The sequence below is a fragment of the Cnephaeus nilssonii genome, assembly GCF_951640355.1.
Source record: "Cnephaeus nilssonii genome assembly, chromosome: 18".
Taxonomy (NCBI): Eukaryota; Metazoa; Chordata; class Mammalia; order Chiroptera; family Vespertilionidae; genus Cnephaeus; species Cnephaeus nilssonii.
The window spans coordinates 8,790,125-8,815,078 of record NC_137089.1 but is presented as its reverse complement, the minus strand read 5'-3'; the positions used below and the strand labels follow the sequence as shown (position 1 = coordinate 8,815,078).

The following is a 24,954-nucleotide window of genomic DNA, read 5'->3' as shown; positions in this document are numbered from 1 at the left end:
TAAGAGTTAATTTTCTTTCATATGCTTCTGTTTAGGTGGTTTTTAAAAATCTGTGCTAGTATATTTATTTATCTCTGCAGCTTTTATAAAGGGATTCCTGTAATGTGTCCCTTCAGATACTGGAGTTTCAAATACTTGACTTACTAACCCTCCCTCTTTCTCTTCAACAATTCTCAAGATTCAGGGAAATGTGTAAGATTAAACTTTGGCAATGGCTGGGGATCTCTGCCCCTATATGCTGTATTTATCCCTAAATGCTATTTCATGAAAGACACATTAATTAAACAGGAAATAGAAACACCAAATATTTTATTCTATACTTTTAATTCAAAAATATAAACAATATTTACATAGCATTACATGTAAGTATTTACATAGCATTAACATAGAAGGCAGTAAGAAATGTTGATTTGGGGATTAATGATCATTATCCTTGAAATATAAAGTACCTTTCAAGTACATAGTATAAATGAAAAAGACTGTTAAAAAGTTCAATGAAAAAAAATCATATAATAAAATATTATTAGCTACATAACTCAGAATTTACATTAAGTATATTTTGGATCCCAATAGTGTTTCCTTATTTAAAAATATAACCCCACAAGCCTACTGTCTTATGAAGACTATGTTTGCTTTCAGTAAACCACCTTGTCAACATAACATGATAAATAGTTTATTTGTTATTTACAATCATTAAACATAGAAGAGCAAAACTCTGATAGTGCTTTTAAAATGTTAAGTAATTTAAAGTGTATTAAAAAACTATATTGGGGAAAATATCACACATTATATCTTAATAAAGATAAATGACATTTCATGAAAAGAGTATATTGACCTAATAATACCGATACGTGATGGAATGAATATGTAATGTACCATGTCTTGAGATGCTTATTGGTCCAATAGTCAATTAGTCCACTGCCAAGCAGGGTGAGCAATTAAGAGGAGGCAAATTGAGTCAGCAATATACAATTTTAAATTTCTAAGTAAAAAAAAAAAAAATTTCTAAGTAAACTTAAAGATGTTTTTCAACATTTATTTAACCATAAAATATGTAAAACAAGAGAATACTAAACTAAAAACTAGGCTTGAACTTGAAGTCAAATAATTTTTTCAATGTGAGAAAATGCAGGCAAATCCAAGCTTAAAAATAATCTAGAAACAAATGATGGGGACTGTTTTGATAATCATTAAAAAGTGTTACGTTGAAAGCAACATTTGGATTTTTTGGCCTCATTGTCAGTGCTATCTAATCTATGAGTTGGTGAATTAAATACTACATATAATGGTAACACAGTATTTTCCATTATATCTTATTATATGCTCTGAGAGCAAATTATGTATCCACAAATTATAAAAATAAATCTTTCTGTAGGTTAAAAACAAATACAAAATATAATAATTTGTATTAAAAAATATGGCAAACTAACCTGATAATCATGACCTTTTTGGGCTATGATTATAGTGAGTTTTTAAGTTACCTATTCAATAAATTAAATCAAAAACCTTTGATCCACCAATGTTTTGGATGCCAAATTCTTCTGTCCTACTATATTACGAATAAATTTAAAAACCTGGAAGGGAAAATAAAACAATTCAGAATTATAAAAATCTACATATAAAGAAAACTAAATATGCAAATCAATTATAATATCTAAATTAAACTGGCCCTGGGCTAGATCTCCAGTGCTTGCCTTTTTATTATGTTAGCATCTGGTACAGAGGGTGTATGGGGCTCTAATTACTGCTCACATCTGGCACCTAGGATATGGACAATTTAAGTGCTCAAGTAACTTATGGCCTCCATAGGACCCCAGTTATTTCATTGACTCGACAGAGTATAGAATGACAGTGGTTGAAATGTTATTCATTTTGGGGGTAGGATTAATCATATTCTAAACCTTTACAAATTCCTAGTGAAATCATTATTTTCTGCTATGAAAATAAACACATCTACTTCCAACACTTTCTTTTTAAAAAGAAACCCAGAAAAAACGTAAAACTTTACCTCTTGTTGTAGATATGTAAGGAAGGCTGCTAAAATAAAGTTTTGGCAAGCCAAGTCCACAACACAGAAGAACAGCAGATCATAAATAAGAAGAGTGGCTTCATTTCCATAATACAGAACACTGCTGAATGAATAACCGTCATCTATTTAAAAAAAAACACAATTTGTAAGATATAAATTAGAAACCGAAAAAGATCAGTTAAGGAACTCTGCTCATAAAATTCAGTTTTAACATTTGCATCAAGGGTTGGTAATTGCGAGTGGTGTAAGTTTATCATCAATACCTTTCAAAGACCAAGTAATGAGTATCCCTTTCAGTTTATATAACTAAAGGCTAAAGAATCGTGGAGTGAAAAAAGCAAAACAAAACCAACAAGGACTATGATTTGTGTCTCAAACAGTCCTCTCGGGTTCTGCCCTGAAACCTCTTCTCACTTCACAAGGAGAGGCTTTTCCTTTTGGAGACGTAAACGCCCTTTTAAGATGCTGGTGGAAGCTCCAGACCTTTCACCAAAAGGAGAAAACATCAAGTGCACAAATGCGAATCCGCACCCAGCATCAGGGAGGTTCAGAGAACCTCTGAGCTGCCGCGGCACCCGGTTAGCTCTTACACTGGGACATGGGGCGTGCTGGTAATGGTCTTTGTTCAGGGGGCTAGTTACCGGGCTCTACTCAGCTTGTGAAAGTTCCCTGACCTTTATGTTATTTCCCTACAAAGTGTGTGAGCGTGTGTGTGTGCGTGTGAGCGTGTGTGTGCGACTGTGTGAGCGTGTGTGAGCGTGTGTGTGTGTGTGTGTGTGTGTGTGTGTGTGTGTGTGTACACAATTTACAAATCAGATCTGCTTAGGACTTTTTGATGACATCTATGTTCATATCCTTAACCGTAGTTTCCAAATTGTTTTCAACATGTATCTCTATCAGAATACAGTGCTGAGCATGCACCCCACAGTAGGCATATTTTATTATTATATATTATACATTTTTTAAAATATAAATTAAAAATGATGGAATTGCAAATATACAAATAGACATTTTAATATTTTCTTCTCAAATCTCCAAGGAGCAACCTGCATGCCTCCTATGGGACAAAAATTTAAAAAAAAACTTTTTTAGAAACTGCAGGCTAGAGTAAAAGTCCTTAGGGTATTAGACAAAGCCTTGGGGTTGGGTCTCGGCCCTCTCTCTCCCAAGAACTCTCTCACTGTGTCTACCTCACACGAGGCTTCAATCCTAAAGCTCTTCAGTGCATAATGCCCGTCTCCCTCTGCACACGTCTTTGCCTCTCTTCCCTTGACCCTCCTGTCTGACAATAGCAACTTATTTTTAAGACCCAGCTCAAGCTTCTCTGGCTTCACCCTGTGTCTGGTTGGGTTTTCTGCTTTCCCTGCTGTCTCCAGTGTAAGCTGTGCCGCAGACATCTATCCCAGCATCTCTCCACTTCCCCACGCACAGGCCGGCCTTTCCTAGTCCACCAAGAGGCTGCTCCAGGGAGAGTCCGCTGGTCTGTGTGGTCCAGGACTGGCACATGTGGCACTCGGTGAGGCACGGGTGAGTGCAGCTGGGCCAGGACACTGGTTATTACAGCCATTCTTACCAAGCCAGACAGGAGCTTATCAGTCACATTACAAGTGGCACAGACATTAATTTTTTAATGTTAAGAAATCATGTTTAGTCACTATTCCCATCACAGATTATCTGCAATTTTTAAGAATTTGGATAAAATGAAAATTAAATGTTAAAAATTAGTCACAAATGTTATTCTTCAAGTCTTTCATAAGTCTGCTACTGAATGGACATTCCAATAAGATCTGAATTTTATTTGTTTTACTATCTCTTCTATGTGCGCCATTGCTTGTGAAATTCAGCTTTTTTACTTTCTTGTAGAATAATTATGTTTTTATGTTTTATGTATTTGTTTCTAGCTACATGACATGATAAAATAGAAATGAGAAACTACTATAATTCCATGAAGTTAACTGAAATCGTTGTTTCTTCCTTTTCATATAAATTTATAAAATCAAAAGAAAAATTAATAACTACGACAACTTTTTTTCTCCAAACTTTGAAAATAGTAATCAAATTCTGCAAAGGCAGTTGAACGATACCATTATAAAAGATGCTTTTTTCCATTGGTTCCATGAATTCTATTCCAAGAATTTTTTCAAGAAGCAATTTATCTTTTATAAAGTAGTCCATGTCCTTATGAACCTAATACAAAAAAGCCACAGTCATTTAAAAAATAGCATTGAAATAAATGTTTCCCAATTTTTTTTTTAATCGAAAGAAAACAAATAATAGTACACAAAGAAAATCTGTTCTTCAAAAAGACTTAATTTACTCCATTGGGCTTTATAACAAAATTCCTTTTAGGAATATTTTAATTTTTAAATGCCCTTAGTAGTAATTAGGGCTAGATATACTGACAATTAATTTATAAGAAGTTTTTCAGGAATACAACCATAGCAAAACATATTTCTATAATGAATAATATAAAAGATTTTGGTAGCTGGCTAACAAAATTCCAGTATTGATATATAGACAATATGCTAACAGACATGTAAAATCTCATTTTACTTTTACATAACCTACATCTATATCCTTAAGCCTCATGATTAATTTTAACAGCAAAAAAAAAAAAAAAAAAAAATTTGGGGGGGGGTGGGGGGGAGATGGACTATCCTAAGTCCACCACCTTGCTTAGCTAAAGAAATAACTGATATTCTTGGTTAACTTTTTAAACTGCATTTTGATTCTAGCTTAAGTATAAATGCTGACATACATACATGATCGATGAAAGAGCCCAGAAATTTATTCATAGTATTATATGCCTTTATACTCTGCTCAAAAGTACTTGCTGATGAACTCAATAGTCTAGCAGGGCCATTTTTCTAATGTGAAAAGAGACAAGAATAAATGCAAATGTCTTAACATTCTTGGTATTTAAACATAAAATACTGGCAAAATATATCTTAATTATATTGTATACAAACCCTTGTTAGTGTCTCATGAATTCTGTCATAGTGCTGTCTCATCTGGCTAGAAATTGCAATCTGGAAAGTCTGACCCTCTGTGTTGGGTACCAAACCTCTCTGGCTACACAAGTTTTCCTGAAAAGTTAATGGATTTAAATCAAGATAAAGATTATGAAAATTTCTCCTGTTTTTTTTTTTTTTTTTTTTAAAAGACAACCTTTTCTTTTAGTTGATTTCACATATTACAAAATACAGATGCCAATTGAAATTTTACTGAAACCATATTTGAGACAAAGAGATTCCAACATTATCCAAGGTTCCCATTCTCTCAAGGTTTTACTGATCTCTATTTTGCCATACTCCCTTGCAGGTCTCTATCATCTCCTTTACTCTGTCCTACTTTAGAAAAAATCCAGGTATAGGCCCTTTTTCAATAAATCCTCTTGTATTTTCCTCTTAGGTATTTATTTACCAGGTTTGTTTAATCTATCCCTCCAACTTTTCTTTTTTTAAAAAACAAACCTCAGATACGTCATTTCATTTGTAAATACTTCTGTATGTATCCCTAATAAGGTCTTTTTAAAAATATATATATATATATATATTTTTTTTAAATATATATATTTTTCAATTACAGTTTACATTCAATATTATTTGGTATTAGTTTCAAGTGCATCTAATAAGGTGTGTTATTTTAAAAAAACCGTCATGCCATTTTTAGACCTAAGATTAATCTTCCTTAATATAATTTAACTAGAGGCCCAGTGCATGATTGAATCATGCACGTGTAGGGTCCCCTACACGCTTTCGCTTTTCGCGGTGGACCTGGGTGCCTGTCCGCTGGTGCACCAGGCCTTTCAGAAGCAGACAGGCACCCAGCTCCCACGCTTTTGATGGTCTGCGGCCGCTGAGGGGGGCTACCCTGCTGTTGAGAGGCGCAGGGGGCGGGACTCCCACCCCCTGCGCCTCTCAACAGCCGCTGAGGGGGGCTGCCGCGGACACCTGGCTACCCTGCCGTTGAGAGGCGCAGCTGGGTGTCCGCGGCAGGCCCCCTCAGCGGCCGCGGATTTGGCCGTTGAGAGGCACGGGGGCGGGAGTCCCGCTCGTCCTGCCCCCTGCGCCTCTCAACAGCAGGGTAGCCCCCTCAGTGGCAGCGGATTCATGCCTCTCAATGGCCGGATAGGCCACCCCGAGTCCCGCCCCCCAGCCTCCCGCCACCCAATCGTGGGCGTAGTGGAGTGATGGTAATTTACATGTTACTCTATTATTAGATAGGATATAGAGTCCATTAAATCTTCCAGATTTTTTTCCAAATTTTTTATAGTTGATTTGTTTGAATCAAGATCCAAAGTCAACACATTGTATTTGATTGCTTTGTTTCTTAAATTTATCTTATTATCTAGCAGTTCTTCTCCCATCACCATCACCCCTTCTTTTATTTTCATGTCTTTCATTTGTTGGCGACACTGGGTCTTTGTCCTGTGAAACATCTTATATTCTGAATTTTACTAAGAGCTTCCTGTGATATTATTTAATTTTCCTCTCTATCCCCTCTATTTCCTATAAACTAGTGGTTAGATCTAGAGGCTTTATTATATTCTTAGGCAAGAATATTTCATGGGTGAGATTATGTACTTCGCACTGTGCCATAGCAGGAAGTACATAATGTCAGTTTTCCTAATGTTTACTTGTAAGATTGAGCCAGTGTATTCAGATTATGAGAACCTGATTCCAGATTACAAAGTTCCCTCTCTACTTTCATTTAATTGTTTTAGCATCCATTGATGATTATAGCCTATATTAATCACTACAAAATGATGATTTTCTTAACTTAGAATTCCTTTTACTGTCTTATATAAGGAAGAACTTGCCCTCATGAATTATTTGGGTACTCTGAAATACACTTCGTATAGGAACTGCAGGATGAAATTTAATTCTTTCCCTTTATCAATGTTCAGGGTAATGAGTTGGTATCCTAGCAACTTTCAAAGTAATTAATGAGGATTAAAAAATATATTATTATAAATCCTAGATTAAGAAAAGAGAACGTATCCTTCAACTTAAAAAGATGTAAAGTACATTCCTACCGCTTCTCTTTTCAGATTCATATTCATTTCTTCCATGTTAGTATCTGCATGCCCATGTACTGATCTGCCATGAATGTAATATCCAAAACATTTGTGGGATAACAGAAACACTGATATCTATAAAAAGAAAAGAATAAGGAGCAATTAGCAACTCATCTGCAAAGCAGTGAAAATTAACTTTTCTTAAAATTGCTTCCTTTCAAAATAATGAGGGCTGAATTCTTGGAAAATATATGAGGAGGATAAGAAGGTAATAAAGGATAGTGAGGTTATTTTAAAAAAAGTAGATGGAAAAGAGACTGAAGATATTTTCTAAGAAAGGAAGAAATAGGTTGATATATGAAAACTTTTCTCAGCTGGGTGAACTATTTGGTGGCATAAGGAATTCATAATTAAGAAACTGCAAATAAAAATGAAAAAATGAAGACAGAAAATATTAACTTGTAGCTCATTATAACTATCTCTGGAATTAACAACCAGTGGAAATTAGACTAAAAATCCAATTATACCAAATCACTTTTAAAGCCTCTCTTAATGTATTCATGACCTTTAAAAACGGGAAAATAACAGTTGCAAGATAAAGTCAGAAAGTACTTACATTGCTCATAGAGCATAAATCCACAAACTGTCGAATTTTATCTTCTATAAATCTCTCATAAAAGACAGCAAAGAACACGATCTGAAACATTAAGCCAAGTTCATGCTTATTAACTTTTAGGATTTAATTTTCTTTTATAGTCACAATGTAGTAACTTAAGACAAACGAAGTTCCAACCAAGAACACAGTGGCCCTAATGGTTCTTATGGGATAAAATCCTCATCATTTCTGATTCTTCTGTCAGATGGGACCTGAGGCTGAGAAGATTTCTTTTTAGCTTCAATAAATATTTTAAAGAAAAATTCACAAGGAGTATTGGCAATCTGAGTGAGTTTAAATGATATTAAGTAATTGTTAATAAGTTATATTTCAGAGGAAAAAAGAATATTAAAGGTAAATTAGCCATCCTGTAGTTATAAACTAAACAAGGAGTCTATCAGCTGACTAGAAAGCTTCAGACTTCGAAAGACTTCAGAGCCCCACTATTGATAAGAATGTATCTCTGAAATCAGAATGCCTGGGTCCCAATTGCAGCTCTGCCAAGCTCTAATTGTATAATGTAAGTAGGCACACTGTAGCATCAAATGTAATGTACCAATGCAAAAACCAGGGATATTCAAGTATCACAGAATACTAGAGGCCCGGTGCATGAAATTCGTGCACTGGTGTGTGTGTGTGTGTGTGTGTGTGTGTGTGTGTGTGTGTCCCGCAGCCCAGCCTGCACCTTTTCCAATCTGGGATCCCTCTCACAATCCAGGACTGCTGGCTCCCAACCACTCACCTGCCTGCCTGATTGCCCCTAACTTCTTCTGTCTGCCAGCCTGATATAGCTTCAGGCAACTATTTAACCTTTCTGTGCCTCAGGGACCTCATCTGTAACATGAGGTTACTAACAGACCTATCTCTGAGGGCTACTACAAAAATGTAAAAAGTTAACATGCACAATGCAATTCACACAGTGCCTGGATTATAACATTACATAAGAATTAGTTATTAGCTATTATTGTTCTTGTCAGTTATCAGAATGTGGTCAATATCTGAGGATAATCAGTATGTAAACAGTTATAAATATAGAGAGGCAGTGTTGCTTAAAAGTATAATCTCTCGTTACCTGTATCATTCCAATCACTAGCCAGAGAGTGGAAGACACTGCATATCTCAAAATGCGACTATAAGGAGCTATGTAGCTGGATGGGTCTCTGGAAAGACTAGAGGATGAATCCATTAATGCTAAGTTCTTAAATCCCACAACCTGTAGTGAAAAGGAAAAAAAATAATAATTTAAACAGACAAGAATAAAGAAAACTTCTCTAGTTTAAAAATTAAATATTCCTCCCTACATACAAACAGTAGAAAATCAAGATAAAAACAGTTATCCAGTATTTTTTTAAAAATATATTTTATTGATTTTTTACAGAGAGGAAGGGAGAGGGATAGAAAGCTAGAAACATTGATGAGAGAGAAACATCGACCAGCTGCCTCCTGTACATCCCCCACTGGGGATGTGCCCGCAACCAATGTACATGCCCTTGACCGGAATCGAACCTGGGACCTTTCAGTCCGCAGGCCGACGCTCTATCCACTGAGCCAAACCGGTTTCGGCTATCCAGTATTTTTAATTACAAAACACTTAACATAAAATAGTTCATCTGGTATTTTCTTCAACATGAACGAAGGCCAAATATAACCCTATTATCATTTACACTGAAAAAGCTCAAAAATTTCTCAGAAGAATAAAACTTTCTTCAGTAAACTGCCAACAAAAAAACAATATTTCATGAGATTTTAACATATGCCAGACACTATTCAAAATTCTTTTTATGTTAAAGAAATCTACATGACTATTGAATCCAGTGTTTTCTAAACTTACTTGGATATAAACTTCTTTCTCATGTAATGCCCTTTAAAGCTTTAAAAAACACTACTATAAATAATTGAGATAATGTTCATATGTCCTAGGGACACATATTCTCCTAGCTTTAAAAAGGAAAGAAAGAAGAAAGGAGGGAAAGAAGGCAAAGGGAAGGAAGGCAGACAGATATAAGATAAATGATTCCTGAGAAAATCTGTTACCTATATAAATAGTTTCCATATTTCAGTCCCATATTCAGTATTGAATACTTCCTTTAATAATTCCAACCAGATCCATGAACTAGCTATAAAGGGCATTTACCCATTCATTGTGTCTTGTTCAGCTCTTAACATAGAACACAGTTCATAGTAGGTGTTCAATAAAAACTTGTTGGAAAATTTCAACCTTATAATAGTGGTTCTAACACAGGACTAAGGCTATGAATCATGGAGCGAAGGGACTTTTTCAAAATACAGATACCTGAGCACACCTCAGAGCTACTGAATCAAACATATCTCTAGGGGACGAGGCGAGGCACAGGTATTGAGTTAGTAAAAGCTTTCCCAGGGGATTCTGCTATAAGCCAATGGTTTAAAAGGCACTCCTTACCCAGAGCAATCAAATTCAGAGAGACAAAACAGAGTGCTTGTTTTCAGGGGCTGGAGAGAGTGAATGGCGAGTTGTTTAAAAGTTTCAGTTTTGCAATATGAAAAGAGTTCTAGAAATTGTTTGCTCAACAATGTGAATGTACTTATTATTAAACTGTATACTTAAAAATGGTTAAGATGATAAATTTCACATTATGTATATTTTACCATGATTTTTAAAAAGCCACTTCTGTGTGGTTGTTTTTTTAATTTAATTCTCACCCAAAGAGTGAGGATACCTTTTCCATTGATTTTTAGGGAGTGGAAGGGGACAGAGAGAAACACCAAGGTGAGGAAGATACATCAATTGGTTGCCTCCCACTCATGGCCCGACTCCCCTGGTGGCCCGACTGGGGCTGGGGTTTGAACCTGCAACCCCGGCATGTGCCCTGAACCTCAGCCCCTCTGTCCGAGGGCTGACACTCTAAACACTGAGCCAAACCGGCCAGGGCAAAGCCACTCCTTTTTTTAATCGTTTGAACAATGTTTCAACCTTTAGAAAACTCTTCAGCTCACATGAAAACTTAGCTGGAATTAAATTAAATTAGCATTTATGTGGTACCCATAAGTTGCATACAATTACGTCAAATAGTTTATACCTCCAAAAAGAAGAGGACAGTAAGTACTTGAAAAAGTGGATTGATTTTCCTCACAGTCTGAATTTCATTCCATTCATTTGCTACAAAATATGTTCTCCATATGCTTACGGGAACGGTAGCACTCCGTACACCACCCTCACCTGGTCAGGGAGAAAAATGAGTAAAAGGGTTACTTCGTCTTTGTTCTGCAAGGAGAGCAAAGAATTTTGGCACGAATGGTTACTTGTTACCTTCAACAGCTTTAAGAACCTTTCCTTTAGGTCGCTCCCAATCGATAAAGAATATATCAATGGTAACCTGGGATACGAGCTTATGCAAAAATTGCAGAGCCTGAGAATGACAAACAAAACATCCACATTAAGCCTACTTATAAAACCAACACTAATTCTTTTCTGTGTGTTTGTGTTTTTGTTAGTCCTCACTGAGGATTATTTTTTTCCATTGATTATTTGTTTTTAGAGGGAGATGGAGAGAGAGAAGGAAAGGGAGAGAGAGATGAATGTGAGAGAGACACATCAATGGTTTGCTTCCCATACACGCAACCGGGCCGGGGATCCAACCTGCAACCCAGGTACGTGCCCTTGTCCGGGAATCAAACCCACCACCCTTCCGTACACAGGTTGACACTTTTAACAACTTAGCAACCCCAGCCAGGGCACCAATACTAATTCTTTAAAAGCAAATATACTGCAATCATAAGAACGTACAATTTTCACAAGTGACAAAGTTATAATACCATCAGAAATCACTAGAAGTTCATAAAATAATATGGAATCACCTAATTCACAGAAATTTTATGCACATATTATTTCGTCGTCCCTTCTTCCATCTTTGTTTGCAATAAGAATATGAAAAAAGGAGATATACTGCCTCTCCTATACAGGGGCCCTGCATAATTGACTCTCTTTTCCAAGGTTTCCAGAAAGAGACTTTGTTTTCTAGATAATCTGACTTCTTTATAAGTAAAGATATTTTCCCACTGTAATTTGCTTGTTCTAATTAAAGTTTTAAGATACTTTCATAGTCCTTTTTTTTTTCTACTTCTGATTTAAAAAATGTGTGACTGAAACACATATTTTTCATTTATAGAAAGTAATATGTTTAAAATGAGGCATTCTTCCTAGTTGATGCATTATTAATCAAAGGATAAAAATCTAAGTATGGGGTGATTCCTCTCCTCAAGGAGGTCACAATAAGTGGGAAAAGCAGTTACTAATCATCATACAACGAGATGAGATCTACCACAGAGGCATGTAAAGAGCTTCAGGTACATTGTGAGGAGAAGGGATGCTATGGGAAGAGAAGGAAAGGACTATGGAGACAGAGAAAACAAATTCTAAGATTTCAGTACCTTTTACTTTCAATTACAGAAACAAAATTCATGCCTGAAGGCATTTTGTCCCTGTTGTGAGGACATCATCAGATTTTAAAGAAGAAAGTCATAAAATGAAATATTATTTTATCAAATTAGCTACAAATCATTGAATTCAAACGTATTTATGGCTCCCTAGAAAAAGTTATTTAAACTGGATTTTCAAAATGAGCTATTATCCATCAAAGTAGTATAGCCCTAGCCAGTTTGACTCAGTGGATAGAGCATCGGCCTGCAGACTAAAGGGTCCTGAGTTCAATTCTGGTCAAGGCCACATGCCTGGGTTGTGAGCTCAATCCCCAATAGAGGGCGTGCAGGAGGCAGCCGATCAATGATTCTCTCTCATCATTGATGTTTGTATCTCTTTCTCTCCCTCTCCCTTCCTCTCTGAAATCAATAAAAATACATTTTTTAAAAGAGTAGACTTCCTATGTAAAACAGTAATTCATGCTTTCTTTCAAAATCCAACTAAATTCCAAAGATTTTTGAAAGTACAGTCAAACTTCAATTCTCGGGTGTCTCCCATCTTGAACAATCGTTCTCGACCAAGTTGTTTTCAAAAAACTTTCTCAGTTGTTGAATAAAACTTCTGTTCTCTACCCTACAACCCTTTCATGTTGATACCTGTATGATCAGTCACACGTCTCCCAGGTGACAAAGGCGAGAATGCGCGAGTATGAGTCTGTTTACCACTAAACCTTTCTTTGTTAACATCTCAGGAAATTGTGCTGTAAATATTTCAGTGGGTTGTTTTTTTGCTTTTGTTGCTGCTTATTATTATTAAACACATACAGTAAGTCATCATGGGTCCTAAGAAGGTTAGTGATAGCAGCAAAGTGAAAAGGAAAGCTGTGAGAATAATGATAGAGCTTAAAAAAGAAATAATTGCAAAGTACGATAGAACTGTTTGCATGTCTGATCTGGCTACTGACCATGGCATGGTGAAATTCATGATTAGCACAATTTTAAAACAGAAAGAGGCCATTAGGAATGCTGATGTTTCTAAGGGTATGAAAGTGCTCACAAAACAAAGATCACAGGCAACTGAAAAAGGTTAAAACATGGAATTATTTGGGAAACTGGAACGAATTAATTTAATTTACATTATTTCTAATGGGAAAAAATATTCAGTTTTCAATCAAATCGCTCCTTGCACAGCCTTCTGAAATGAATTAAGTTTGAGAACCACGGCTCCACTGTACTTGAATTTTAAAGACTTACAAGTGTATTAGCAGGCCTTTTACATTTTTTAACCTGTCCTTTGAAATGTACCTTCAGAGCAAAAGCACATCCCACAAAAGTAACAAAGCGTTCTTCCTGAGTCGGCGTTGGTAGAAAAACAGAGACAGACTTCTGTGCCTGTGACAAAAATTACACCAGTAAATATAAGCATAGGTTTTTACTAAGCATAATTTCTACCCGAAGAAAGCATAAGAGGAAGGCGGTAATGCTCTCAATAAACACAGCACACTCAAGGAAGGCTGAGTTTAGTACTTGTCTCAATGCTCACATCAGAAATACTCCCAAATAAAAGTAGCTCCTTTAGAACGGGCACTTACCAGTTATTCATGTATTGGCATTCAGGTTAAATTCAGAAACTCACTTACTTTGAAGAAAATAAGCCAATAAAGACCTGTTGCCACAGTGATGATAACAAATACATTGGTCAGATCACCAGCATAGTACACCAAGAATTTCATAACTGTCTGCAATTTAAAAAGAATGACAGCTGTTATACACTCAATGCAGTTATGCTACCACTTTTAATAACATATTCTGCACCCGTTTCTCAAGCTTGCAGCCTTGTTTCATGTATGCATGGATCAGTTAGAAAGACCAACTGCGGCCACTCCTAGATACCCTGTGGTTACATTCCCAATAGCCTGTTTTATTCAACCCTCCTCCTCCTTCACCATCTGCGACAGAACCGCTTCCTAATTTTCTCCCAGTCTGGAGCCCTTCTCCTCCGTCTATCCTCCACACTACCACCAGAGTCAGCTTCCTCGAGTGTAAATTGGATTGACTGTCCCTCTTCATCAGTGACTCTCCACTGCAATATAAATTCCTAACCTATAAGGTCCTTCACAACCTAGACCAAAACTAACTTTTTTAGCTTCATCTGCCAATGCCGGCCATTTAATGATTTGCCACCCCACACTTTCATCTCAAACATTTTGTGGAATGAAATGGGTACTGTTTCATCAAATCTTCTTCCCTATTCTCTCTGGTAAACTCCTGCGAGCTCTGAGGACAGAGGCCATGTCTGTCTTTGCTCACTACCACTTGCCCTAGCACCTGGTAGAGGCACCTGGTAGAGGGCCAGGCCCTGCGCAGTGGCCCGGTGACTGCGTGTGGAACGCAGATAAAAAGACACCAGCTTACAATCCACTTCTCTGCGAAGCCTTTCCTGACGATCCCAAATAGTGAGTCAAAGCCCACCCCTCTGAGTCCGTTGGCCTGTTTGCTTTGGAGTCCCGAAGATACCCCAGCACAAACAAGTTACTACGTTGCTTTTTCATGTCCGTCATCAGCTAGATGGAAATACCACCTATTACTGAGTTGCTATAAAAATTAAATGAGTGTAAAATTTATTTAATGCCTGCCAAAATTTCCTCTGTGGAAAATGGGAATAGTCATACCCAAGTTCATACAGCTATTGTGAGGATTAAATGAATTATACATGTAAAGTTTAAAAAAGTGCCTGGCACATAGTAAATACTCAATAAATGATAGATAAAAGTTAAAACAAAATCTATTTTAAAAGAGAAGTAAAACTGCAAAGTTAAAAGAATAAAACATGGGAGAAAATATTTTTGAACTTGAGATGGGAAAGGTTTTCTTAAGCAAGATCTTAAAAGCAAAATATATTGTAATATGAAAAACTCTTCAGATGTGACAAAATCAAAATTAAGAGTTTCTGTTAAACACAGGAACACATAGATAAATAACAGATGGGTCACACTTGGAGAAGAAATTTCAACATAAAAAACCAAAAGGAGATTCATATTTAGAAAATACAAAAAACAAACAAACCCCTTTTAATAAGAACAATTGGAAGTCTAATAGAAAAACGGGCAACAGATATAAACAAAAGGGAAAACCCAAATGATGCATGAAGCATATGAAGAGTAATCAGAGAAATAAAAATTGAATCAACAATGACATACTCCTTGTAAGGCACACCCCCAGATTGGCAAAAAATGGAAAGGCTGGAAAAATACCAAGTGCTGGTGAGCATGTGAGGAAGCAAGAGCAGCACTGAGGGGCATGCAGACTGGAGTGCAGCAATGTGGGAGGGGAAGGAGGTATGCTGCTACGCCAGAGAAACTCCAGGCAAACTTTTTACTCATCCACTAGCTGTGTCTTATTAGAAGAACATGCAATAGTCAAAGATAAAAATATACTTCAGATCTCCCGAGACCATACCTGTAAATCAATCATAGGACTCCCAATGCGCCTCTTCCACCCCGCTGTCTTCAAAAGAGATGTTAAAACAGCTAGCCCACCCAACACACCCAAAGCAATCTAAGGAAAGAAAAGAAAATTTAGGAATTTATATAATTTCCCTCATCAGTGTTCAAAAAGAACACTATAAAGTCTAAAAGTACTAAAAAAATGGTAGTGGATGGTATGCTCAAAGAACAGAGGAGCCAAACTGAAGGACCGCCCCCCCGCCCCCCAGTGGCCACATCTGGAACAATTGGAGCAAGAAAATAGTGATTGGACTATAATCACAAGAATAAATAGGTATCCACTAGTCCTTACTGATTTAAATAAATAAGTAAATAAACAAATGTGGGCAAACAGCTCGTCCTTATAGCATTTCAATTGACAAATATAGGAGAAATGACGGAGGCAGAAAATCACCATCACACAGATATCACCGTAATACTTTTTACAGGCAGAAATTGTCAATAGACGCTAAAATTAGAGGTCAAAATAATAAGTGTGATATCTGCCTAATCTCAAAGTATCTCTCCCCAAGGTATTTATTAGTTACAAATGGTAAAATACAGTAGAGAACTCTGCAGATAATCATCTTAGTCATAGGATCAAAGTTAACATCAATAATAAGACATATGGACATCAAATATTTTCTGACATGATTCACTGTAGTATCTGTTCTAAAACTACATTTAATCATGGGAACATATCAGATAAGCCCAATTAAGAGCCATAATAATTCAAAAGTGGTAGGGTCAGGCATGAAAGACAAAGAACAACGAAAGAACTGTCACAGATCAAAGGAGAAGACGGCTAAAAGCAATATGCAACCCTGGACTGCATCCTAAACAAAAGAATAGTAAAAAACATGTGAAATTCAAAGATTAGTTAATAGGATTGTATCAATATTCATTTCCTGGTTATGATCGCTGTACTGGAGTTATGTAAGATGTTAATATTAAGGGGAGGCTGGGTGAAGGATATAATTCAAATCTATTTGGACAACTTTCCTGTCCATCTAAATTTTTTTTTATTTAAAAAATATACTGTAAATATTTCAACAGGTTAAAATAAACTCACATCTGTCTGGATACGTGCTTCTTCTTGATTCATTTCATATTCGACTGAGAAGGAAACCTGATATTTAAAATAAAGCAAATTAGCCATACTGAAATTATATAACACAAATCTACCTTTACTATAAAAATACATTTGTAGCTGGATTTTACCATAAATGCCATATTTTTGCACTATCAATACTACTAGAGTTGACCCTAACTTACACATAAATGGATATGCTTTGGGGAACTATTCATGCTGCTTAAATATTCCTTTTGAACACACATTCAGGAAAGAGGGTTTCATTAGAAGCTAGGTTAGTTCATTAACAGCAGTCAATCCAAACTAATCAGATTTCATTTTCTATAGGTTTCTGTAACTGAGGAATATGACAGAACTTATGTACCAAGAATTTAGCTACTGGCTAAACAATCCTAACCTAAGAAGGCAGATTAAACAAAGGGTTGAACAAGAATCTTAGGGATACCACTGCATTAAGAAACAGGAAGAGAAAGAAGCAGTGAAAGATAAGAGAAACGGTATTGTGAGAGGTAGGAGAGACAAGATACGTAAGTCTTACCGTGGTCAGGGAGTTTCAGGAAGAAGGTCAAGAGTTCAGGGTCAAATGTGTAAGTGTCAAGTTAAAGAAATAAAGCCATTGTATGTGAAATTCATTGCAGACCTTCATGGATAGAGTTTTTTCAAAGAATCAAAATGGCCCATTTGTTTATTTTTTCCTTTCTCTTGCCATAGGCAATGTATTGGGTGAAAATTCTGCTATGTGAGATGTCTGATATTTTTCTGCCCGTATTTTCTTCTAGGATGTTTATGGTTGCTCGACTTACATTTAAGTCTTTAATCCATTTTGAGTTTATTCTTGTGTATGGTGTAAGTTGGTGGTCTAGTTTCATTTTTTTGCATGTACCTGTCCAATTTATTGAAGAGACTGTCTTTACTCTATTGTATGCTCTTGCCTCTATTGTCAAGTATTAATTGAGCATAATGGTTTGGGTTGATTTCTGGGTTCTCTGATCTACATGCCTGTTCTTATGTTGTTTTTATTATAGTGGCTTGCAAATGATGAAAGAGTAAATGGCTGGAAAATCAAGGAAAGATATACAATAGCAAGCTGAAAAGCTAACAAAATTAAGGAAGCATTTTATTATTTTGTGTATTTTTGTTTGCTTTTAAGATGGGGAACCTGAAAGATATTGTAATTAAAAGAAAGGGACTAACAGAAGCTGACTGAATTAAGGGGTTGGGGTGAAACAGAACACTGGAGAAAGTCTGTAAACAAATAAAAGTACATTAGCTGAAGAAAGGAGGAGGGATCTTTTTCCCCCCTTAGAAACAGGAATAAGAGACAAGAAGGATAATGAAACACAGAAATTCTGAAGTATTAAAGAGGAAATCTGAGGAAATTCACACTGAATAGTCTCGATCCTCATAAAATATGAGGGAAAGTTATTTGCTGTTGGTGAGAGCAGAGAAGTAGCTGAATGCTTAAAACTAATGTAGAATTTTTGTAACAGCTGGCATAAGAAATTAAGAAATGATGAAAGAACTGTATATTCTACTATTAGAATGAATTTGAGGTGGACTTTGTCAGTACAGTTTTATGATTTTCTCAACTCTCTTATTTCCCAATTTGTCAAGACTTAGTTTGGAATATTTTGGACAAGAAAAGATCCAGAAATGTTTTATGTTAAAATAAATATACTCATACTCTTGGTTACCCAAGAATAATCACTCCAGGAAATGTTAAACCAAGCAGTCTTTTGTTACTAGGCATGCTTCTGGATTTTCTTCTTCTCTCATTACAGTGTATGTAAGCCAAGACAATGAGAACGAATTTTAACATTGGGTTAGGTAATACAAGTGAGGATGTAAATCTTTTAGAGAAAAGCTATGTTATGTCCCTTCTTTTTGCTTAATGAAAGCCTAAATCCAATAGTACCTGAGTACAAGTACCAGCACAACAGGGAGGCCAAAAGTACTGGCTGAAGAAACTAGAACATTAAAATTCAGAAAAGTAAAATAGTGGAAATTAAAAGCTATTAGTGAGTCTTGGAGGTGAGGTGCTTATCCCCCCATTTTTCAGGTTTTTAGAGAGGGAAGGGGATAACCACTTAATCTCTCTGAGGAAAATGCACAGAAGGATTACTTCTGGTTTGAGTCTCTATCCTCTCACTTACCCCTCTTCAAAGCAGAAATGCTTTATCTACTGGTGAGGTTGAGAGGAGGCACTGAGCATGTATGGCCCAGCCTTTTCCAGGCTCATTCTCTTTGGTGTAGCCTGTCGTCAGGCGCCAAGCATGTCAAACTCACGGCCGGCGGGTTTGACATGCTTGGATGGTCTCTCTCCCATCTCCAGACCCTGCCAGGCAGGAGAGGCCTTAAGTTCTGTGGTGAAATTTAATTGAGTTGGGGAAGTAGTAGAAAGCCAACTTGGCTGCAGGTCCAAACTGCATTCTCTAGTTCATTTTAGCACTAGGGCTAAAGTTGATCATTTAAATATCTTTCTGCCTGTTAAAGTGTGTCTTCAAGTGGGCAAGACTACCCACTGTAAAGTTTGAGTTCCTGGTTTAATTGGAAAAGACAAAATCTTTTATTTTATTTTATTAATTTTTTGATTTTGAGAGAGAGAAACATCGATTTGTTGTTCCACTTATTTATGCATCCATTGGCTGATTTTTGTGGGCCAGGGCGAGGAGAAGACAAAATCTTAACAGAAGCAAGGTGGCCAAAGAAAGCAAGCAGCGGACTCTGCATCTCAGCATACCTCAATATCCTGAATAGGGATGCCCAACTGGTGGTGACAATGCCTACAAAAAACTTAGTCTTGCCTTTTTAATACTCAGGATCCATAAGAACTCACCTTTGACCATCATTAGTAAAAACTAATTAACAATTGGCTATATAAAGAGCAGTGTTTATGTAAAACTTGAAAAGGACTAACTGTCCTTTGACTGTAATGTAAACTGTATCCCATATAGAGGCACTGATTAGTAAAGAATTCACCTTCACAAACTGGCTGTTGGGATCTTTGACATCAATGTCACTGTAGCCAATGGTAATTAAGGGAGGGTAGACGTTTCCTTTTTTTGTGTTGGGTACAAGGTGGATGCTGTTTAAAAGAAAATACACTTCTCGTTATAAGTACATCTAGGCCCTGAAACATATATTTAACTTATCGTTTCTTTTGACCTTAACATGGACAATTTGGGTAATCTCAGAACCAACCAGTTAATAAAGACTAGGGAAAATTAAACATAAACTAATGGCAATAACACAAGCTATCTTAAGTGGTTAAAATTTTAACCTTTTGCACTCGGATGTCGAGTGTGACTCGACACGGTTAGCATTAGAATAAAGGAATCGAGAAAAAAACAAGCGAGTGCAAAGGGTTTATACTAAAACAAACCCTCTGAACCCTGGGCAGTGTGGCTAAGTTGTTTGGAGCATTGTCCTGTATACTAGAAGGTCGCGCATTTGATTCCTGGTCAGGGCACATACCTAGGCTTCAGGTTCTATCCCTGGTCAGGGCATTACGGGAGGGAACTGATTGATGTCTCTCACATCAATGTTTCTCTCTCCCTCCTTCTTTCTCCCTCTCTAAAATTAAGAAAATAAATAAACCCTCTGAGAAAAATTAGAAACTCTTCTTGATGTAGGTCCTGTGAAATTTACAAATTAAATCACTGAAATATTGTGAACCATTCTTGAGAAATACTCAAATAAGAAGTGGTACATAAGCCCCAGAGAAAGGCGGATAAATCCTGATTTTCAATGAATTCTTAACAAAACAACATATCAGCTCTAGTACTGTTTATGGCACACAGTAGGGCGCATTTTGCTGAATTCAATGCATTAGTAATGTACAGTTTGTAAACTCAAAAAGGAAACTGCCAAGCTCCAGGGGCTAGCATGGTTTTATTTATTTATTTATTTATTTATTTATTTATTTATTTATTTATAGCATTGTTTTATTAAAATCAAGACAAGCCTGACTAGGTTTGATTTCATTTTTAATAGGATACATTAGCGGGTTGAGGGAATACTAAAAATCCAGTATATTTGGATTTCAGCGAGATACAAGACAAAGTTTCTGTACTGCCTACCTCGTAAGATTGCTATGAAAATCAATAGCAGTAAAAAAAATAATATATACTGAAGTGCCAGACTAATGTAAGATGATAGTGCTGATTTTTATCAGTGTACTTAGGTCTGCATCATAAAATACTAGAATCGAAAAGTTGGTTAAGGTCTTAGAGGTAGTAATCTCACACTGGAAAAGAGAGAAATGAGGGCTGCATGGTACAGTAATTGGGTCATCATTAAAGTAGCCAAAAAAGGGGGAGGCGCTGATAGTTAATCAGGGCCAACCTAAAACAGTAGCCATTAAAGGGGATGAAGATATGCCTACTGCAATCCCCTGGCAGGCTCTTTCTAACATACCCATGTCAGCCCACTAATACTCACCCTACCCTCCACCTCTCCACCCTCTCTCATCCAGCAGGTCTAGAGGGAGGCCTCACAGAACGTGAATTCTGACAAAGCTCCACAAGCTCCTGTTATTCTCCTCTTGGCTCCTGGCCTCTGTTGGCCTTCGCCCATCTACTGCACAGATACCTAAAATCACCTGATGCTGTTGTTTTTTCAATTCGGTTGTCCTTATTGTTTTCATTTGATAATTACTGGTATACTTCAAGCCTAATTTAGTGCATTAGACATTTGTTTACCTCAGTGATATTTGTGTAGCAATTCGAATTAATCTTGGCTGACTTCCTAAGTCATTTTCTCGTCCACTTAGTACATCCACTAAGAAAATGCGCCGAGTTAGAATCCACTTGCCAGAGTTACTGTCTTTTATTATAAAGAGAGAGAAAAATGGCATTAAAAAAGTACCTTCAAATGGTTCCAGATCTGCCCAGCTGGTGTGGCTCAATGGTTGAGCTTTGACCCAGGAACCAAGAGGTTGCTGGTTTGATTCCTGGTCAGGGCACATGCCCAGACTGCGAGCTCAATCCCCAGTGGGGGGCGTGCAAGAGGCAGCCAATCAATGTTTCTCTCTCATCATTGATGTTTCTCTCTCTCTCCCTCCCCTCTCTCTGAAATCAATAAAAATGTTTTTAAAAAAGTTGTTCAAGATGGCTCTCAAGGAGAAGCTTACTGAATAAATTTAACAGACAAAGTTAATAATTTTGTTTTAGATAAAATTGTTGCAAAAAACACACACACACACAAAACACACCTATTGTAAGAAATTCTTACTAGATTTTTCTACCGCATTTGAATGTTTTCTGATTGTTTGGACTTTTCATCAGTTTGGAAGAACTGTCCCTGCAAATTACCTGACTAAACAGAATTTTATAATATGGGAAACAATGAAAGAAATGATTATGTCCCAAAAGCAGCTTCAGGACACCTTGAAGAAGCCCAGTTCTATTAATTTTCTCAGGACACACTTTTAGCAATAATATAATTTCTTAACAATAAGCCTGACACATTTTGTAAAAATTTCTAAATATACCAGCAATGTAATTGTTTCACTTTTTAGCATGCTATATGAAACCATAAAGTAAGAGAGAATCTATGACCTTTCTTATAATACATGGTATATTAAATTATCAGGTTGGTTGACCTATTTATTGAGTACAGCTCAGAGAAAGAATGGTATGTATGGATGTCTTACCTTGGTTCACAAATATTTTATTGTATTGAAGATTTAGGTTTAACACAGGCAGAGCCCAAATATATTGATGTTGATTTTCATCGGTATATTCAAGGTATAAATCATAAAATATAGGACTGGGAAAGTCAGTTAAGATCTTAGAGACAGGAATCACACACTGGAAAATAAAATTAAAAATAAAAGCATCCCAACTGTATATTACAAAGCATATTTATTATCTTTAAAAGACTTTTTTAATTTTTAGAAAATAAAGTATCTTTAAATTACCTTGTTTATGTGCATTTCCTGGTACCTTCCAAAACATGAAGCTATAAATATGATTTTTTAAAAAATAAGGGCCAAAAAAAACTAACAGTAAAGAACTGCCTGGCTCTTGTCCTACAACCCAGCGATAGAGGGTATGCCTTCATTCTCAACATTAAAGGCACAGCAGTGAAAAGGGATGAGGTCCTAATTCTTTTTCCTGATGTACAATGCTGTCTGTGATTTGGCTCCCCTTAACAAAGACAGGCTCATTTCTCACTGCTCCCTACCAGTTTATAGTCCATTCATACCAATCAACTTGCTGTTCCTAAATATGCTATGCTACTCTATGTCTCTATCGTTGCAAATGTTGCTTCTGCCTGACGGTCCCTTCCCCACTATGTTCTCCTAGAAAACTCATATTCATTCTACGAGCCCAAGTATGAAGCCCTTCTCTACTTCCTCAGGAACTGCCAATGCTGTACCTTGCACATACCTATAGATCAACACTTACCCTAATTCTTTGCAAATTTTTGTCTATATAGCTGTTTTCTCTACTACTCTGTGAAGTACTTGAGAGGCAGTCAAGTTCAATGGAAAAACCACAATTGTATAACTTAACAGAACATTAGCTACACAATTTACTTGATGCAAGACCTTGAGTAAATTACCTAACCTCACAGAGCACCATTTCCTTCTCTGTAAAGCACAGATAATATGCATCTCACATAGGTATTTCATGGGTCAGATAACAATGATAAAATGCTCAACACACAGCAGCAGGCATTTAACAAGTATCGATTCTTCTGGCCATGGTAGACACATAACATTTATTTTTCTTTTTGGGGGGGAAATAATATCTGACATTTCTGATAATAAAAGTGAATTCATATTCGTGATAGAAAATTTGCAAAATATAAAAAAGAAAAGAAAGGCATGTGTAATCCTATCACACAGACATAACCACATTAAAAATGTTTATTTTCTTCCATTGTTTTCTATGATAGATTTCTCATCGTGGCTTTACCAAAACTGGAATCACAGTTTTGTTCTATGGTGTGTGTATATGCATGTAATCAAGAAGTATTTTTGTAAACTACTGAGTGTTCAATGGTTCATAATATTCCTTTGTACAATATTGTAATTTCAAAATGGGTTATGAAAAGAAGAAAGGTCAGGGAAGGAAGGAAGGAGGAGAAGATTTTAAAAAGCATTTTATTTGTTACTGGGAGGGTAAGAGGGGGGAGTGAGTAACATTTTTATTAGTCACTAAAAATAAAGTAACACTTCTATTTTATTCCAAAACTCTCAGAAGTACAATTTGTTTTGAAGACCTATATGCCCAGAAGCGAATCAACAACTGATTATTAAAATCTAACATTATATGATGTATAAAACTCTGTGGAGGACAAGGTACTCTCTTCATGCTAATTAAATTAAGATTTTCTGTACCCAGGTAATAAAAAAATGTCAATCAGTGAAGTTCTTCATTACTATTAAAAACATTTCCAATTTCAAACATTCAAAGATTATTCCAATTATGCTAATGTGAAAAATGAAAATAAAATACAGACTGCTTAATGCAGTTTAAACTTAAACTTACGTCTTGTTGATAGGTTGTTCCAAAAGAATAAGCTGCATTTAATCTTGTTTCTGTGTCTGGACAAAGCTACAGCAAAAGAATACAACGGATAAATATCTCTCAGAAATGTTTTCTTGGATTGTTGTCAAGAATTCTCAATTCCCAACATGGATATATACTTTATATAATATTTATCTAATGTATTAAAGGTATTAAGCTGAAGAAGGAAAAAAGTTAAATGAAAGCCCTAACAAGGTGGTTTTAAGAAATTCCAATTTAAAGCACACACACACAAAAATCAACTGTAGCATGCAACTGATACTCCATTATTCAAGCAATAAACTAATCTTTTCCTCAGGCAAAAATAAAGCCCATAAGTAATTCTTTAGCCAGAATCATGCTGACCTGTAAAACACCACCTTCTAAAGTTTGCCACTTGAGAAAATTTCCTCTTACATCATAGGAAGCAGCAACAAACTTCATTTGTGTATTCTGATTAAAGAAAAACAAGAATAAAATAATGTCACATACTCTAAAAGCAATATAATGTTCTATCTATATATATAAAAGGCTAAGTGACCAGCCATAAGTCCGTCCGACTGACTGGCTGGCCAGTACATATGACGCGCACTGGCAATTTAAAAATAAATATTGACTCGCGCATGTGCAATACATACAAAGCTCTTGCTGGTGCCAATCTAGACAGAGTAGGAATATTCCTACCTGAACCCGTTTTCGGACATGGTCAGTTATATGTTGCTTTCTCTTGAGTTTGAAGAGCATGTGGCGTTAAGTT

The 24,954-nt window shown here is 36.2% G+C and overlaps 1 protein-coding gene across 1 annotated transcript in view; it reads right to left on the bottom strand.

The window, feature by feature from the left end:
* Positions 1 to 223: 223 nt before the first annotated feature.
* The window catches only part of TMEM67 (transmembrane protein 67), a 38,499-nt gene continuing 13,768 nt past the window's right edge, over positions 224 to 24,954 (bottom strand). Inside the window, exons 10-28 of the mRNA XM_079795845.1 lie at positions 24,564 to 24,650; positions 24,180 to 24,245; positions 22,334 to 22,490; positions 21,381 to 21,504; positions 19,660 to 19,765; positions 16,660 to 16,716; positions 15,562 to 15,660; positions 13,743 to 13,841; positions 13,408 to 13,494; positions 10,994 to 11,093; positions 10,764 to 10,903; positions 8,777 to 8,917; positions 7,666 to 7,746; positions 7,068 to 7,184; positions 4,999 to 5,115; positions 4,792 to 4,896; positions 4,114 to 4,216; positions 2,009 to 2,151; positions 224 to 1,574 (exon numbers count right to left, since the gene is read on the bottom strand). Of these exons, the coding sequence (XP_079651971.1) occupies positions 1,494 to 1,574; positions 2,009 to 2,151; positions 4,114 to 4,216; positions 4,792 to 4,896; positions 4,999 to 5,115; positions 7,068 to 7,184; positions 7,666 to 7,746; positions 8,777 to 8,917; positions 10,764 to 10,903; positions 10,994 to 11,093; positions 13,408 to 13,494; positions 13,743 to 13,841; positions 15,562 to 15,660; positions 16,660 to 16,716; positions 19,660 to 19,765; positions 21,381 to 21,504; positions 22,334 to 22,490; positions 24,180 to 24,245; positions 24,564 to 24,650 (2,010 nt within the window). The 3' untranslated portion in view covers positions 224 to 1,493. The remainder of the gene's footprint in view (positions 1,575 to 2,008; positions 2,152 to 4,113; positions 4,217 to 4,791; positions 4,897 to 4,998; positions 5,116 to 7,067; positions 7,185 to 7,665; positions 7,747 to 8,776; positions 8,918 to 10,763; positions 10,904 to 10,993; positions 11,094 to 13,407; positions 13,495 to 13,742; positions 13,842 to 15,561; positions 15,661 to 16,659; positions 16,717 to 19,659; positions 19,766 to 21,380; positions 21,505 to 22,333; positions 22,491 to 24,179; positions 24,246 to 24,563; positions 24,651 to 24,954) is intronic.